The sequence below is a fragment of the Ovis canadensis genome, chromosome 2 (assembly GCF_042477335.2).
Source record: "Ovis canadensis isolate MfBH-ARS-UI-01 breed Bighorn chromosome 2, ARS-UI_OviCan_v2, whole genome shotgun sequence".
NCBI lineage: Eukaryota > Metazoa > Chordata > Mammalia > Artiodactyla > Bovidae > Ovis > Ovis canadensis.
The window spans coordinates 120,080,399-120,098,418 of NC_091246.1; the positions used below are offsets into that span (position 1 = coordinate 120,080,399).

At 38.7% G+C, this 18,020-nt stretch overlaps 1 protein-coding gene across 1 annotated transcript in view; it reads left to right on the forward strand.

Annotated features, from left to right (window-relative positions):
- Window positions 1–18,020, forward strand: part of ARHGEF4 (Rho guanine nucleotide exchange factor 4) — a 372,112-nt gene that overhangs the window by 334,159 nt on the left and 19,933 nt on the right. Inside the window, 1 exon segment of the mRNA XM_069576860.1 lies at window positions 17,787–17,926. Coding sequence (XP_069432961.1) covers window positions 17,787–17,926 — 140 coding nt within the window.

The following is an 18,020-nucleotide window of genomic DNA, read 5'->3' on the forward strand; positions in this document are numbered from 1 at the left end:
TCCTGACAGTCTTGACTCCAGCTTGTAACCCATCCACCCTGGAATTTCATTTGATGTCCAAGTTAAATAAACGGTGACAATAAACAGCCTTGTCGTACTCCTTTCTCAAATTTGAACCAGTCAGTTGTTCCATATACAGTTCTAACTGTTGTTTTTTGACCTGCACACAGGTTTCTCAGGAGACAGGTAAGATGGCCTGATATTCCCATCTCTGTAAGAGTCTTCCTCAGTTTATTATGATCCATGATTCTTTTAATGTGTTATATTTTGTTGAGGATTTTTGCATCGATATTCATCAGGGATATTAGTCTATAGTTTTCTTGTCAGAAAAATATGTCTTTGCCTGGTTTTGGAATCAGGGTAGTTATGGCCTCATAAAGTGAGTTTGGAAGTGTTCTTTCTTCTATTTTGGGGGATATTTTGAGAAGGATTGGCATCAGTTCTTTTGGGGGCAAAGGCACCTTTTAGATACATAAGATTGTCCTTTGCATTTAACTTTAGCAGTTTACATGCTAAAAGGAAACTGTATCATTTTTAGAAAGCGTTTAAAAGTTTAATTTGTTTAAAATAACTGCTCAGAATGACCCCACAGGAGTCTGAACTAGACCTACCTAATAGTGTTGGAGGGTCTCTTGTGGAGGTGTGGGTTGGTGTGGCTTGCAGCAGGGACAGGGACAAAGGCAGCAGCAACCCTGGAAGGTGCTGCTTGGAGGTCACCGTTAACCCTACCATAGAGCCCAGGGCTAGGCACATCAGACCAAACAACCTGGGAGGGAGTGCAACCCCACCTATCAGAGGATAATTGAATTAAAATTTTACTGAGCACAGCCCTGCCCACAGAAAAACAGAGCAAGACTCAGTTTTCCTACTGCCAGTCCCTCCCATCAGGAAGCTTACACAAGCCTCTTAGCCTCATCCATCAGAGAGCAGACAGAAGAAGCAAGAAAAACCATAGTCCCACAGCAGCTAAAATGAAAACTGCATCACAGAAAGTTAATCAGAATGAAAAAGCAGGTTATGTCCCAGATGAAGGGATAGGATAAAATCCCAGAGAAACAACTAAATAAAGTAGAGATAGACAAATTTCCAGAAAAAGAAATAATGATAGTGAAGATGATCCAGGATCTCAGAAAAACAATGGAGAAGATGCAAAAATGTTTGCCAAAGACCTAGAACTAAAGAACAAATAGAGATGAATAACATATCAGGAATCAGTAGCAGAATGGATAAGTGACTTGGAAGACAGAATGGTGAAAGTCACTGCCACAAAACAGAATATAGAAAAAAGAATGAAACAAAAATGAAGACAGCCTAAGAGGCCTCCGGGACAGCTTTATATGCACTTATATTTGCATTACTGGGGCCCTAGAAGGAGAACAGAGAGAGAAAGGACCCAGAAAACGATTTGACAAGATGATAGCTGAAAACTTCCCTAACATGGAAAAAGAAATAGTCAACTAAGTCAACCAAGAAGCACAGAGTGTCCCAGGCATGATAAACCCAAGGAGGAATACAACCAAGACACATAGTAATCAAAGTGACAAAAAAAGACAAAGATAAAATACTAAAAGTAACAAGGGGAAAATGACAAATAACATACAAGGGAACTCCCATAAGGTTATCAGCTGATTCTTTGAGAAACTACAAACCAGAAGAAATGGCATGATATATTTAAAGTGATGAAAGGGAAGAACCTATAACCAAGAATACTCTATCCAACAAGACTCTCTTTAAGATTTGATGGAGAAATCAAAAGCTTTCCCAGACAAGCAAAAGTTAAGAGAATTCAGCACCACCAAACCAGCTTTACAACAAATGCTAAAGGAACTTCTCTAGGCAGGAAAACACAAGAGAAGGAAAAGACCTACACAAAATAAACCCCAATCAATCAAGAAAATGGTAATAGGATCATACATATGGCTAATTACCTTAAATGTAAATAGATTAAATGCCAACCAAAAGACATAGATTGGCTGGTGGATGAAAACATATGCATGTATGCACTTTGACTTACCTCGTCACTCTGCTTAACCCCCAAAATTATATGTAATTATTTTATATTGCTAAGTTAATCATGTTTCCATTATGACTTGCAGTTGTAATTATCTTTTATTTTTTGTCTGGCTGTTGATTCTGAAAACTGATAAACATCTCTTACTACTGTGATTATGTAACTATCATTCTCTTAATACCATTGTATCATGATTGGTCAATTGAAAAATAATAGAGTTCTATATCACTGAAACTACCATTAATAGAAAAAACTGTAATCATTTTCCAAAATCCAGATGCACACCAGAATTATCTTGGACTTTTCTGAAACATCAAATGCCCAGGTATTGCTTTTTTAGTCTCTGAGTCTCCAGATGTGTTTCTAGTGAGCAGCCATTTTTTAGACACAACTGGACTATATGATGATCTTTTACTTTTATCCAGTTTCTTTCATGTTTTCTATTTTATATTCTCCCATTTCATTTAGTCTATGTTTTCCAGTACCTCCATCTCTTCTTTTTGTTGTTGTTCTTTCTCAAGCCTTTATCAAGTGTAGTAGAAGAGCTTTTGTATACATTTTATATGCATATAAATAGTATGTATAATATACATATTTTAGAAAATGTATGAATTTTTGACTATCTAAAAAATTTCTGACATTTTGATTCCACTTATTTGAATTAATATGAATAGAATGCTAGATTTTTAATTTATACCCTCTCAAATGTTTGGTATCATTCCACGTATTTTGGCCTCTAATATTACTACTAAAAGTCTAGAAAGCTTATCATCTTAGTGATTTGGTTTTAAAAATAAATTTTAGGCTTGAAACTTCTAATCCAGTTCTTCAAATATAAAGAGGTACTGTTGTAAAAGGGAAAAAAAGGAAATTAACATATGATACAGTATTATTAACTACAGATTTTGTTCAAATTTCACAGAATTTCATGCTAGTATCCATTATTTGTTTTCATACCTTATTCAAGATTCCACACTGTATTTAGTTGCATTGAGCTGCATGCAACAAATTCTGGTAAATTCTCTTTTCATTTTTATTATGTTTCAAGTATTTTCTAATTTTCCTTGTCATTGGTTCTTAGATACACTCATCATTTAAAAGTCAACATTTAATTTCCAAATACCTGGGTTATTTTAAGTATCTTTGATATTAATTTCCTATTTTGATATCAATTTCTCACTTAAATGCTTTCTTCTCTGCAATCACCCTTTGTGTTTTTTCATTTTTCTGACTTAGCCAAAGATCTTCTCTTGGTAAATGTCACATTGCACTTGAAAATATGTGGGCTATTTTCAAATATCTTTTGATATTGATGTCTAACATAATTCCACAGTGATCAGAGAACAGACTCCGTATGACTTCCGTACCTTTAGACCATGAAATTTTTGCGCCTTGTTTTATGTCCCTGTCCGGTGTCTCCTAGTTTATAGTCTATGGAACTTGAATAGAATTTGTGTCCTACTATTGTGTGAAACTTGTAGTTATGTTGAATTGGTTCATAGTGCTTTTCAGGTCTACTATATCCTACTTTCCTGTATATTCATTTTATTATTTTTTGAGAACTTGACACTGAAACTCCAACTAAAAATCTTAATTTATCTGCTTAAAAAATAAGCAGATAAGATATTGTGGAACTACATGGACCTTTGTTCTGTATTTTCCAAGTCTCCTGTAAATGTGTTATCATACTTTAATAATTTAAAAATTTAAAAAGAAAGAGGAAAAAATTTTAAAAAAAAGAATCCACCTGCTAATGCAGGGGACATGGATTTGATCCCTGGTCTGGGAAGATTTCGCATGCTGTGGGGCAACTAAGCCCATGCACCACAGCTAAGGCCACATGCCCTAGAGCCTGGGCTCTGCAACAAGAAAAGCCACCACAACGAGAAGCCTGCGTACTGCGAGTAGAGAGTAGCCCCACTTGCTGCAACTAGAGAAAGCCTACGCACAGCAGCAAAGACCCAGTGCTGCCAAAAGGAGAGAAAGAAAGGAAGGAAGGAAGAGATAAAAGAAACTGGAGAGCCTGAAAGGAAACTTTTTTAAACATGGGCAGAAGACCTGAATAGACATTTTTTCCTAAAGAAAACATACAGCTGGCCAACAGGCACATGGAAGAATGCTCAACATCGTTAATCATCAGAGAAATGCAAATCAAAACCACAATGAGATATCACCTCCTACCTGTCAGCACGGCTATCATGAAAAGGACCACAGATTACAAATGTTGATGAGAATGTGGAAAAAGAGACCTCTTATACAGTGTACTAGCGCATATATATGGAATTTAGAAAGACAGTAATGATAACCCTGTATGCGAGACAGCAAAAGAGACACAGATGTATAGAACAATCTTTTGGACTTTGTGGGAGAGGAAGAGGGTGGGATGATTTGGGAGAATGGCACTGAAACATGTATAATATCATATAAGAAAAGAATCGGCAGTCCAGGTGCGATGCAGGATACAGGATGCTTGGGGCTGGTGCACTGGGATGACCCAGAGGGACGGTATGGGGAGGAAGGTGGGAGGGGGGTTCAGGATGAGGAACACGTGTACACCCATGGCGGATTCATGTTGATGTATGGCAAAACCAATACAATATTGTAATTAGCCTCCAGTTAAAATAAATAAATTTAAATTTAAAAATTAAAAAAAAGAAACCTCTTATACTATTGGTGGAATGTAAATTGGTATAGCCACTGTGGAAAGCATTATGGAGGTTCCTCAAAAGACTAAAACTAGACTTACCATATGATCAATTCCACTGCTAGGTATATATCTGAAGAAAATGAAAACACTAATTCAAAAAGATACATGCACTTCAATGTTCATAGCAGCATTATTTGTAATAGGCAAGATGTAGAACCAACCTAAGTGTCCATGAATAGATAAAGAAGATGTGATGTATATGTGTGTGTGTGTGTATAGTGTATATATATATATGTGTGTGTGTGTGTGTGTGTGTGTATATATGGAATATTACTCATAAAAAAGAATGTTAGAATGCCATTTTCAGTAAGATAGATAGACCTGGTAGGTATTATGCTTAGTGAAATAAAGTCAAAGACAAAATTATATGTTACCGCTTGTATGTGGAGTCTAAAAAATAAAACAAACAAATAAATATAATAAAATAGAAGCAGACACACAGATATAGAGAACAAACTAGTGGTTACCAGGGTGAGGAGAGGAAGGGGAAGCAAGATAGGAGCAGAGACTTACAAGGTACAAACTACTATGTATAAAATAAATAAGCTGCAGGGATATATTGTACAGCACAGGGAATATAGCCAATATTTTATAATAACTTAAAATAAATTATAATCTGTAAAATTTTGAATCTGCATATGATATACCTGAAACTAAATTAATATTAGAAATCAACAATATCCCACTTATACAATGTACTGGCACACTTGAAAAAAAAATAACTGCTCAGCTAAATTTACCATGAACAATCATGTTTAATTTTTTGCACTGAAAATTATTATTAAAGTAATGCATGATATGATTTTATTGCATTGCAGAAAATTAAACTAAAAATGAAATTTTTCATTAAAGTATTATGTGATATAATTTCATTATATTATAGAGTATTATATTGATTTACCAAAATTTGTAATTTGCCTTCTTTGGATTTGTAGTTTAAAAGTCTGTGATCTATATTGTGGGCTCAATATGTTAAATTAAAAAATCAAAGTCATTACCTAAATTTTCCACTTCATATTTGTTGAACATAAAATAGCCATGTATCAAAAATCATGTTTCACTTACAGCTAAAGCATGACAACACATTTTAAATGTAATTGCTTTTTGAAGTAATTGTAACCAAACAGCATCTTTTATACATGAAGACCTGTAGTTGACTGATTTCCCTGGAACTTAATGCTTTGAATAACAGGGAATCGGGGCAGCAAACAGCCACATGTAGGAGGATGGTTCATGGGAGAAAAGGCCACAGGGAAGCAAGAGGCTGTGTGCTCATGGAAGCCAGAAGCTCAGAGGCCCTGGAGAGGTGCAGGCAAGAGTGTGGGCATTTGGCCAGATTTTAATCCTGCTTCTGCTGCTGACTGCCTGTGAGACTTTAGCAAGTGTCTTAACCTCTGTGAGCCTCAAGAATGATCTGTGTAACATGTCTAATAATACCTGTTTCACAGGTAGACTTGAATCTGATAGATTAGTAGGCAAAACATTATAAATTATCAGTAAAAGTTATTTTACTCTCACCTGTAGAGAACAGGGAGGCTGGGGAGGACAAAAGAAGGTCACAATCTTTCCTGTGAGAAAACCCTGAGAAATAAGCCTTGAAGTGCAGAGAGGGTTCAGATTTGATGCCATAGATGTTGGTAAGTTTTCTTTGCTGAATGAAAAAGTACTCAGGAGCTTAAAAAAAGCAGACTTTGTGCAACCTAAATCCAAAATCTTGAGTTAAGGGGATCTCTAAATATGATATAGGATCCTGGAACAGAAAGTGTATTAAGGGAAAAACTGAGGAAAGTATGAAGTGAAGTGAAAGACACTCGGTCATGTCCAACTCTGCAGCCCTATGGGCTACACAGTCCATGGAATTCTCCAGGCCAGAGTACTGGGTGGGTAGCTGTTCCCTTCTCCAGGGGATCTTCCCAACCCAGGGATCGAACCCAGGTCTCCCACATTGCAGACGGATTCTTTACCATCTGAGCCACAAGGGAAGCCCAGGAATGCTGGAGTGGGTAGCCTATCCCTTCTCCAGCAGATCTTCCCATCCCAGAAATCGAACCAGGGTCTCATGCATTGCAGGTGGGTTCTTTACCAACTGAGCTATCAGGGAAGCCCTGAGGAAATTATAGCCTTTAGTTAATAATGTATCAATGTTGGTCCATTAGTTATTAGTAATGTACCCTATCAATTAAGATCTTAATTAAGATCTCAATGAGAGAAACTGGGTGTGAGTTATACGGGAACCCTTTGTACTGTCTGCCCAACTGTTCTATAAGTCTCTAACTGTTTGAAAAAGTAGAGCCTATGGACTTCCCTGGCAATACAGTCCAGTGGTTAGGACTCCATGCTTTCACTGCAGGCAAAACAAGTTGGATCTCTAGCTGGGAAACTAAGATCCTGTGTGCAAATGGCCAAAAAATTTGGAAGTATATTAAAAAGAAAAAGTAAAGTCTATCAAAAAAATAATTTTTGTTTGTTTGTTTAACGTGAAAGCTGGGCCAGATTTAGACAGAGTGGAAGGCAGATGGCAGCACTGAGCAGAGGCAGCAGTGCAGTCAAGGGCCCCTGGGGCGAGGCCAGTCTCATGCAGAGGACAGACTGGCATGGGGGCTGCAGGACCCGCTCCTTGTCTCTTCTGGGTCGGGCTGGGCTGTCAGTACATATGGAAAGTGGCTCTGCCTCTGGTCCCAGGTGAGAGGCAGTGCTAGGCAGCAGGAAGGTTCAGTTCAGTTCAGTGGAGTCCGACCCTTTGCGACCCCATGAATCGCAGCACGCCAGGCCTCCCTGTCCATCACCAACTCCTGGAGTTCACTTAGACTCAGGTCCACCGAGGCAGTGATGTCATCCAGCCATCTCATCCTCTGTCGTCCCCTTCTCCTCCTGCCCCCAATCCTTCCCAGCATCAGGGTCTTTTCCAATGAGTCAACTCTTCGCATGAGGTGGCCAAAGTACTGGAGTTTCAGCTTCAGCATCAGTCCTTCCAAAGAACACCCAGGACTCATCTCCTTTAGGATGGAATGGTTGGCTCTCCTTACAGTCCAAGGGACTCTCAAGAGTTTCTCCAGCACCACAGTTCAAAAGCATCAATTCTTTGGCGCTCAGCCTTCTTCACAGTCCAACTCTCACATCCATACATGACCACAGGAAAAACCATAGCCTTGACTAGACAGACCTTTGTTGGCAAAGTAATGTCTCTGCTTTTCAATATGCTATCTAGGTGGGTCATAACTTTCCTTGTCAGTTTAATAGGAGGATTCCTACGTGCTGTTTCTCATAAATTCTCTGTTCCTTATCAGTTCCTATTCCGAGAATGAGTAGAGCTGCATGCAGCTTTCAGGCCTGAGACCATGAGAAACGGTATCTGCTTGGATTCCTTTCAGTAACTCCCTTCTGTGACTCTTTTCAGTGTCAGCGACCTTGTATGTATTAGACTATCCATATTGTGGCTATTGATAAATTTTCATCCTGTGTAATAGTTGAGTAATCATCTTACTAAAGATATATAAGCCTGCATTTCTGCTAATAAAATACCTTTGCTCCATCAGAGCGTGGGTCCCCATGTCTTTCTCTCTCTCTCTCTCTCTCTCTCTCTCTCTCTCTCTCTCTCTCTCTCTCTCTCTCTCTCTCTCTCTCTTTCTCTCTCTCTCTCGCTCTCTCCCTCCTTCTGGCTCTCTCTTTCACTTTCGACTCTGGACCACCAGGTTCTGGTCCATTAAAGGACCCAAACACCAAGGAGTAAGTGTCTTTCAATTTCATGGCTGCAGTCACCATCTGCAGTGATTTTGGAGCCCCCAAAAATAAAGTCTGACACTTTCCACTGTTTCCCCATCTGTGTCCCTTGAAGTGATGGAGCCAGATGCCATGATCTTTGTTTTCTGAATGTTGAACTTTAAGCCAACTTTTTCACTCTCCTCTTTCACTTTCATCAAGAGGCTTTTTAGTTCCTCTTCACTTTCTGCCATAAGGGTGGTGTCATCTGCATATCTGAGGTTATTGATATTTCTCCCGGCAATCTTGATTCCAGCTTGTGTTTCTTCCAGTCCAGCGTTTCTCATGATGTACTCTGCATAGAAGTTAAATAAGCAGGGTGACAATATACAGCCTTAATGTACTACTTTTCCTATTGGGAACCAGTCTGTTGTTCCATGTCCAGTTCTAACTGTTGCTTCCTGACCTGCACATAGGTTTCTCAAGAGGCAGGTAAGGTGGTCTGGTATTCCCATCTCTTTCAGAATTTTCCACAGTTTATTGTGATCCACACAGTCAAAGGCTTTGGCATAGTCAATAAAGCAGAAAGAGATGTTTTTCTGGAACTCTCTTGCTTTTTCCATGATCCAGTGGATGTTGGCAATTTGTTCTCTGGTTCCTCTGCCTTTTCTAAAACCAGCTTGAGCATCTGGAAGTTCACTGTTCACGTATTGCTGAAGCCTGGCTTGGAGAATTTTGAGCATTACTTTACTAGTGTGTGAGATGAGTGGAATTGTGCAGTAGTTTGAGCATTCTTTGTCATTGCCTTTCTTTGGGTACCTTATATAAACGGGATCATGTATGTGTCCTTTTGTGTCTGGCTGATTTCACTTAACAGAGTATTTTCTAGGTTCGTCCATGTTGCAGTATTATCAGAATATCATTCCTTTTTATGGCTGAATAATATTTCATTATATGTAAATACCACATTTTGTTTTTATCCATTTATTTGTTGATGGACATTTGGGTTGTTTCCATCTTTTGACTATTATGAATAATGCTGCCATGAACATTGGTATACTAGAATCTGAGTCCCTGATTTTCATTCTTTTGGGTACATACCTAGAGGTGGGATTGCTAGGTCATATGGTAATTCTATTTTTTGCTTTTTTGAGGACCTGCTGAACTCATTTCTACAGCAACTGCCCTGTATCTTTTTTGAAGAAATGTCTACCCAAGATATTTGCCCATTTTTCTAAGATCAGACAAGATCAGGCACATTCAGAGTGGTATGGCCGTTTTTAATGCCCATTTTTAAAGCAGTTTGTTGTTTCTGTTGTGGTTCTTGAATTGTAGGAGTCCTTCTATGTATTTATGGACATTATTCCCTTATCAGATGGATGATTCGCAAACATTTTCTCCCATTCAATAGGCTGCCTTTTCACTTTCTTAAAAGTATCCTATATTGTACAGAACTTCAAATTTTTGACATTGTCCAGTTCATCTATTTTTTGTTGTTGTTCCCTGTGCTTTTGGTGTCATATACAAGAAATAATGTCCACATCCAATGTCATAAAACCTTTCCTCTGTTTTCTTCAGTCTTACAGTTTTAGCTCTTATGTTTAGGTCTTTGATTCATTTTGAGTTAATTTTTGTATATGGTGTTAGATAAAGATCTAACTTCATTATTTTGCATGTGTGTATCCAGTTTCCCAAAACAACTTATTGAAAAGATTGTCTTTTTCCTCACTGACTTATCTTGGCACCTTTGTAGAAAATCAGTTGACCATTTAGGTGATGGTTTATTTCTGAGATCTCTATTCTATTCTGTTAGACCAATAGAATATATGTCTGTCCTTATGCCAGTACCACACTGTTTGATCACTGTATCTTTGTAGTACGTTTTGAAATCAAGTATTGTGAGCCCTCCAGCTTAATTTTTTTCAAGATATTTTTGGTTATTCAGTGTCCCTTGAGATTCCATATGAATTTTGGAATGAGTTTTTCTACTTCTGTAAAAATGCCATTAGGATTTTATAGAGATTGCATTAAATCTGTAGATTGCTTTGAGTAGTATTGTCATCTTAACAGTATTAAATCTCTCAGTCCATAAATATGGAATGTCTTTCCATTTATTTAGGTTTTCTTTTCATGGTTTTCAGCAGTGTTACAATTTTCATTGTACAAATCTTTTACCTTCTTGTTAAAATTATTCCTAAGTATTTTATTATTTTCAATGCTACTGTAGTGGAATTTGAATTTTTTTTTCTTTTCAAATTGTTCACTGCAAGTATATAAAAATAAAACTGATTTTTGTGTGTTGACTTATATCCTGCAACTTTGTTGAATTTATGTATTAGCTTCTGATGTGGATCTTTAGAGCTTTCTATATTTAAGATTGTATCATCTATGAACATAAATAATTTTACTTTGTCATTTCCAATTTGAATGATTTTTATTTCTTTTTCTTGCCTAGTTGGGCACAACTTCCAACACTGTGTTGAATATAAGCAGTGAAAGCAGGCAGCCTTGTCTTGCTCCTGATCTTAAGGAAAAGCCTTCAGTTTCTCACTGTTAAGCATGATGTTAGCTATGGATTTTTCACATAGGGTCTTTATCATGTTGGGGACCTTCTCTTTGCATCCTGCTTTGAATAGGATCATGAAACAGTGTTGAACTTAGTCAGTGCTCTCTCGTCAATTGAGATGACCATGTGGGGTTCTTTCCCCCTTCATTCTATTACTGTCTTATATTATACTGAATTAGTTTAATATGTTAAACCACTCTTGAATTCCCAGAAATAAATCCCAATTGGTCAAGATGTGTAATTCTTTTAATATATAATCCTTTTTCAGAAGAGTTTGAGAAAGATTAATACTAATTGTTGTTTAAATGTTTGGTAGAATTCACTAGTGTAACTGTCAAATCTTGAGCTTTTCTTTGTTGGGAAGTTTGTGATTCAATTTCCCTGCTAATCTATTCAGATTTTCTATTTCTTCTTGAGTCAATTTTAGTAATGTGTTTTTCTAAGAATTTATTCATATAACCTAGTTTATCTAATTTGTCAGTTGATAGTATTATCTTATAATTCTTTTTATTTTTTTAAAATTGATAGTAATATCCCCACTTGGCTAACAGAATTTTGACAAAAGTGCAGAAGCAATTCAGTAGAGGAAAGTTGGTTTTTTGTTTTTTTGTTTTTTTTTTTTTTTTTCAGAAATAGTGCTGGAACAGTTGGACATCCATAGGCAATAAAAATGAAATTTCACCTAAATCTCACATTTTATAAAAAAAAAAAAGTAAAATGAATCATAGGTTCAAGTGTAAAAGGTAAAACTATAAAGGTTTTAGAAGAAAACATAAGTGAAAATCTTTTGGAACTAAGATTTGGTGAAGTTCTTAGATGTGATTCCAAGAGCATCACTCATAAAAGGAAAAATTGATAAATTGAACTTCGTCAAAATTTAAAACTTTACTCTGTAAAAATCTTTGTTAAGAGGGTGAAAAGATAAGCAACAGACTGAGTGAGAGAATATACTTGCAAACTATATGTCTGAAAAGGACTCATACCTAGAATATATACAGAACTTTCAAATCTCAACATAAAACAATAAATAATAAAATAGAAAATGTGCAGAAACATGAAATACTTCATTGGAAAAGATATGTGAATGGCAAATAGGCACATGAAAAGATGTTCAGCACCACCTGCCTTTTGGGAATGCAAATAAAGATCAAGAGGCAATATTCTTAGATAGCACCACCAACTCAATGGATATGAATGTGAGCAAACTCCAGGAGATAGTGGAGGACAGAGGAGCCTGGATTGCTACAGTCCATGTGGTCGCAGAGTATGACACAACTTAGTGACGGAACACCAACAAGCAATATTATTATACACCTATCTGAATGTCTACAGTATAAAATACAGACAATACCAAATGCTGGTAAGGATGCTGAGAAATTGGATCTTCCATCCATTGTAGTGGGAATGTAAAATGACACAATCACTCTGGAAAATAGTTCAACAATTTCTTTAAAAAAAATCAACTGTTCTATTGATCTCAGCAATGCAGCAGCAAGTGGTGGTGTACAACAAGATCTTAATTCCCTGCCCAGGAGTTGAACCTGGCTAGCCTGGATGAGAACCAGGAATCCTAGACCAACAAGGTTAGAAGGTAGAAGCTATTTTCCCCTGGATATTTGCCCCCAGTGAAAAATGCATTTATCGCGGAGGCAGAAGCTGTAAATGCAGGTACAAAATTTATTATTAGAGACATAGCACAAGTGGGAGAGCACAGAAACTTCTGTCTTTTTAGTTAAGACAGAAGCAATGTAGGGATGCACACCCAGAGAGGAAGGGTGTGGACATCTCCACTTATGAGGAGAGCAGTAGAGAGGTGGTTAAGTTATTTATATAGGGCAGTTCTTCCAAGTTGTTGTTTTCCTTCAGGCCAATTATCTGGATTCTTTTTCCACACCTGACCTACCCTAGGACCCTGCCCTGGGGTATGCACACACCCCTCAGACAAGACAGGTCTTGAAATGAAGGCTTCTGGGAGGAACATGATTCATTATGGCCTGGCATTATCTCTTAACGTTTGACCCACATAATCTGATAGCTCAGTTGGTAAAGAATCCACCTGCAATGCGGGAGACCTGGGTTCAATCCCTGGGTTGGGAAGATCCCCTGGAGAAGAGAAAGGCTACCCACTCCAGTATTCTGGCCTGGAGAACAGTCCATGGAGTTGCAAAGAGTCGGACACAACTGAGCGACTTTCACTTTTGACCTACTAGGAGCCTTTCTGTGCACGTGTAGTCTCTCCCTTGTCCCAAGAGAAGGGGGTGTGGAGATCCCTTAATCCTTTACTCAAATAGGGTTTCTCCCCTCTTTGTCCTTGCCATGACTATTACACTAAAGTGTTTACAAGAGACCAGCACTGGCTGTTTACCCTGTTTCTGTTGTTGCTTCCATTTCGGAGGGCAAATAGGAAGCTGATTGTAAATGCCTTAATTGGAGCTCACCTATCTCTTATCTCAAGAAATGCTGACAGTTAGTTAGTATCCAGCTTGAAGCCCACTTTTATCCCTCATGAAATGTGAACAGGAGACCAGTTGTAATATCTAACCTGGAGCTCATCTATTTCCTACATTAGTATGACTCAGCAATTGTACTCCTGGGCAATCACATTTATCTCAGAAAAAGGAAAACTTATGACCACCCCAAAACCTGTACATGAGAGTTCCCAGTAGCTTTATTTGTAAGAGCCTAAAATTGAAATGTATGGATGTGAAAGTTGGACTATACAGAAAGCTGAGTGCCGAAGAATTGATGCTTTTGAACTGTGGTGTTGGAGAAGACTCTTGAGAGTCCCTTGGACTGCAAGGAGATCCAACCAGTCCATCCTAAAAGAGATCAGTCCTGGGTGTTCACTGGAGGAAATGATGCTGAAGATGAAGCTCCAGTACTTTGGCCACCTGATGCGAAGAACTGACTCATTTGAAAAAACTCTGATGCTGGGAAAGATTGAAGGCGGGAGGAGAAGGGGATGACAGAGGATGAGATGGCTGGATGGCATCACCGACTCAATGGACATGAGTTTGAGTAAACTTCAGGAATTGGTGACGGACAGGGAGGCCTGGAGTGCTGCAGTCCATGGGATCGCAAAGAGTCCTGAGCAACTGAACTGAACTGAACCTGGAAATTGAAAACTACCTAGATGTCTTTCAATGGGTGAATGTTTAAACAAATTTTACATCTATTGCATGGAGTACTAGTAAGCAGTAAAAAGGAATGAAGTAAAAATAGAAGCAACCACTTGGATGAATCCCAAGGACATTTGCCTGAGTGAAAAAAGTCAACCTCCCAAGCTTATATAATGGTTGCTATGGTTGTTACACAAATCTACACAGCTATAAAATGACATAGAACAATTTACAGGCCATATACCAAGGGCAGTTTCCTGGAGTCATATGAAATATAATCACTGGGGGAAACTGGGTGAAGAGGAGACAGGATCACTCTACACTAGAGTCTCAACACCCTATACTTTACATTTATTTCAAAATACAAAGATTTTTTCATGTTGTAGAGAAGGTATAACAGACAACCTTGGATGGACTATAGTCTGTTTAAGATATATATTGTAGTTTAAAAAAAATAGGACTCATCTTATTTAGAAATATATATTATAGTGTTTACAGATGAAACTGTGTCTTGTCTTGGATCTAGTGAGGAAGCTATGCAGATGATGAAACAAAACTGCCTACATGTTGAGAATTATCAAAACTGAGTGATGGGTGTACACGGTTCCTTATACTATCATGTCTCCCTTTGTACACATTTGAAAGTTTCCATACTAAAACAGTTTTCAAATGCAAATGAAATACAAGTTATGAGAGTTCCTTGGGATTCCTGACTGTGTATGTCAGTAAAAGGCTCCTGCTCCCAAGATGGGCTCAGACCATTTGGTCTTTAGGCACAGACATGGGTTTGCTCAGGTCAGTTCAGGACCCTATCATTAACATAACATAAGACACCTTTGTCACATATAGGACATTCCCAGGGTTGTAGGAGCTCTGTGCCAGGAACAGGTTGAACATCAAGCATCTATTTCTTATTATAAATCACAGTATTACAGATTCCAGCCACACACGGTAACACAAAAATCATTTCCAAGTGTGTTAAAAACTCAAATGTCTAAGTGAAAGTGAAGTCACTCAGTCGTGTCTGGCTCTTTGCGACTCCATGGACTGGAGCCTACCAGGCTCCTCCGTCCATGGAATTTTCCAGGCAAGAGTCCTGGAGTAGGTTGCCATTTCCTTCTCCAGGGGATCTTCCCGACCCAGGGATCGAACCCAGGTCTCCCGCATTGCAGGCAGACACTTAACCATCTGAGCCACCTGGGAAGCCTAAATGTCTAAAGAAAAATATAAAACATGAAAGGAGAATATCTTTATAACCTTGAGGTAGAAAAGAAGTTCCTACACACAAAAAAAATAAACCAGGATTTCCCTGATGGTCCAGTAGATAAGAGCCCGCCTACCAATGCAGGTGACACAAGTTTGATCCCTGGTCCAGGAAGATTCCACATGCCATGGGGCAACTAAGCCCATGGGCCCTGGGCCCTGGAGCCTGAGCGCCATAAGTGCTGAGCCCATGTCATGTAGCTACTGAAGCTTGTGTGCCCTAAAGCCTGTGCTCTGCAACAAGAGGGGCCACCGTAGTGAGGAGCATGCACACCACAGCTGCAGAGAAGCCCTCACATGGCAACGAAGACCCAGAGTCGCCGGAGACAGATAAGCAATTGTGTTTCCATACACTAGGGATAAAAAAATATAAACTATACATGATAATGTTGGTAAATTGGTCTATATTAAAATTGAGAACTCCTTGGGAATTCCCTGGAAGTCCAGTGGTGAGGACTCTGAACTTTCACTGCAGAGGGCCTAGGTTGGATCCCTGATTGGGGAACTAAGATCCCATAAGCCATATGGCATGGCTAAAAAATAAGTAAATAAATTAAATTAAGAACTTCTGTTCATCAAAAATACCTTAAAGAGACAAGACATTACAAACAGGGAAATGATACTTGTAGCACAGATGGGTGACAAAGATTTAGAATCCAGAATAGAGGGAGGAAAGTATATATATATAAAACTAGACTCACATAGAAATATATTTTTTATATTAATGATTATATTAAAGATAACTCAACAGACAGACACTTCATATTAAAGGAAATACAAATAATCCATAAACATAGATGTTCAACTCATGAGTAAGCAGAGAATTTTAAATTAAAATTTAAGATCTTAAAATTCTTAAATTTTAAGAATTTTAAATTTAAAAATTTTTAATTAAAAGTTTAAATAAAAATTAAGATCTCATCTCATACCTATCAGCCTGTCAAAAGTGAAAATGTCTGACAATGCCCACCCCAAGAGTTGGGAGGATGTAGAGTGGAGAGAACATTCATACACACTGTCTGAAGTCTAAATTCGTAGGATAGTTTAGGGAAGAGTGTGGTATGCCCAGGACCTAGGGATGTCACCCCTAGCTGTCTATGCCCAGGAGCATGACTTCACAGCACAGGTAATGATTTCATCCAAGGGGGGTGAAAATCTTAGCTATTACAATAGTTTGTGATCCTCCAAAGAGCCACAGAACTTTAAAATATACAGTATATTTGTGGTATTAAGTTTTGATTGGGGTGAATAGGAAAACAGTGTGTAAGAGGCTTTTTGGATGGAGACAGTCCCTTGAAAAAGAGTTGGGAAACACTGGGAGAAAGTCTGGGATGTGTGCCCTGGAGGCATGTGGATCTGCATCACCATCCTTTGTACCAGCGACAGACTGGGAAACACTGGCTGTTCTGCAGCAGTGCAGCCTGCCTGCAAAACTGAAGATACTCACAAAATGCAAGACTGTGCATCAGAGAGACTGAATCAATCACAGCTACATGAGCTGCTGGGGAAAAAAGCCAATCAGAGAAGAAAAGCTACTGGATGGTTCCTTTAATATGAGGTCAAACCATGCAAAAGTCAACAGAAATACATGCTAAAACAAAGACAGCCTGGGTATAATTTATAAAAAGCTTGAAATACTGGATAACTCTAAAGGAGAGAGTGGGGAGTGGGATTGAAGTGGGATATACAGGAGTTTGAGATTCACCCAGTGGCTCAGATGGTAAAGCGTCTGCCTACAACGCGGGAGACCTGGGTTCAGTCCCTGGGTTGGGAAGATCTCCTGGAGAAGGAAATGGCAAGCCACTCCAGTATTCTTGCCTGGAAAATCCCATGGACAGAGGAACCTGGTAGGCTACAGTCCATGGGGTCACAAAGAGTCGGACATGACTGAGCGACATTTACTTTTACTTTATACAGGAGTTTGAATTCTAAGAGTCTGTATTTTCTTAAACAGGATGATAAATATCAGGATAATAAAAATGTATTTAATTTTCAAACAATATTTGCATCTATATACTGTATATTTCTTTGGAGATACATATATTTAATAGTAACATTTTTAAGGGCTTTATACCATGTATAAAGTATGGTAAGGTATACCATCTATATCTGATACATTGGTATGTGATTTTGAATCTGATTCAACTGGAGGGGTCTTGGGTGCCACTGGACATAATTGTGTGTCCTTGTTTATGGAACTGGTGGGGACTGAATGGTAGGTGATGTATAGTGATGGTATGAAGTCAACCAGTGCACTCTTTCAACCAGATTATGTTTTTGCAGCAAGAATGGTTTGAGAATCTGGTTCCCTGAGCCCCTCTCTCCTCTCAAAGAAGGACTGTTTATCCCTGAAAGACTTGTCTGCTTCTCCGTGTGTCCCCTCCGTCAGTCCTCTTTGGCAGCTTCTCTCTCTCCTTCCAGCCCTCCCTGATGGAGCTCTGGACACAGCCCTCCGTGGAGATGAGGCGGGCAGTGAGGAGGACCTGTATGAGGATGTGCACAGCTCCAGCCACCACTACAGCCACACTGGAGGGGGCGGCGAGCAGTTGGCCATCAACGAGGTACAGTCGGGGCTGCGTGGGTGCACAGGGCTGGGACGCATGGCCCGGCCAGGAGAGCAACTTCAGCACATTCATGCAGGCCCGGACAGCCACA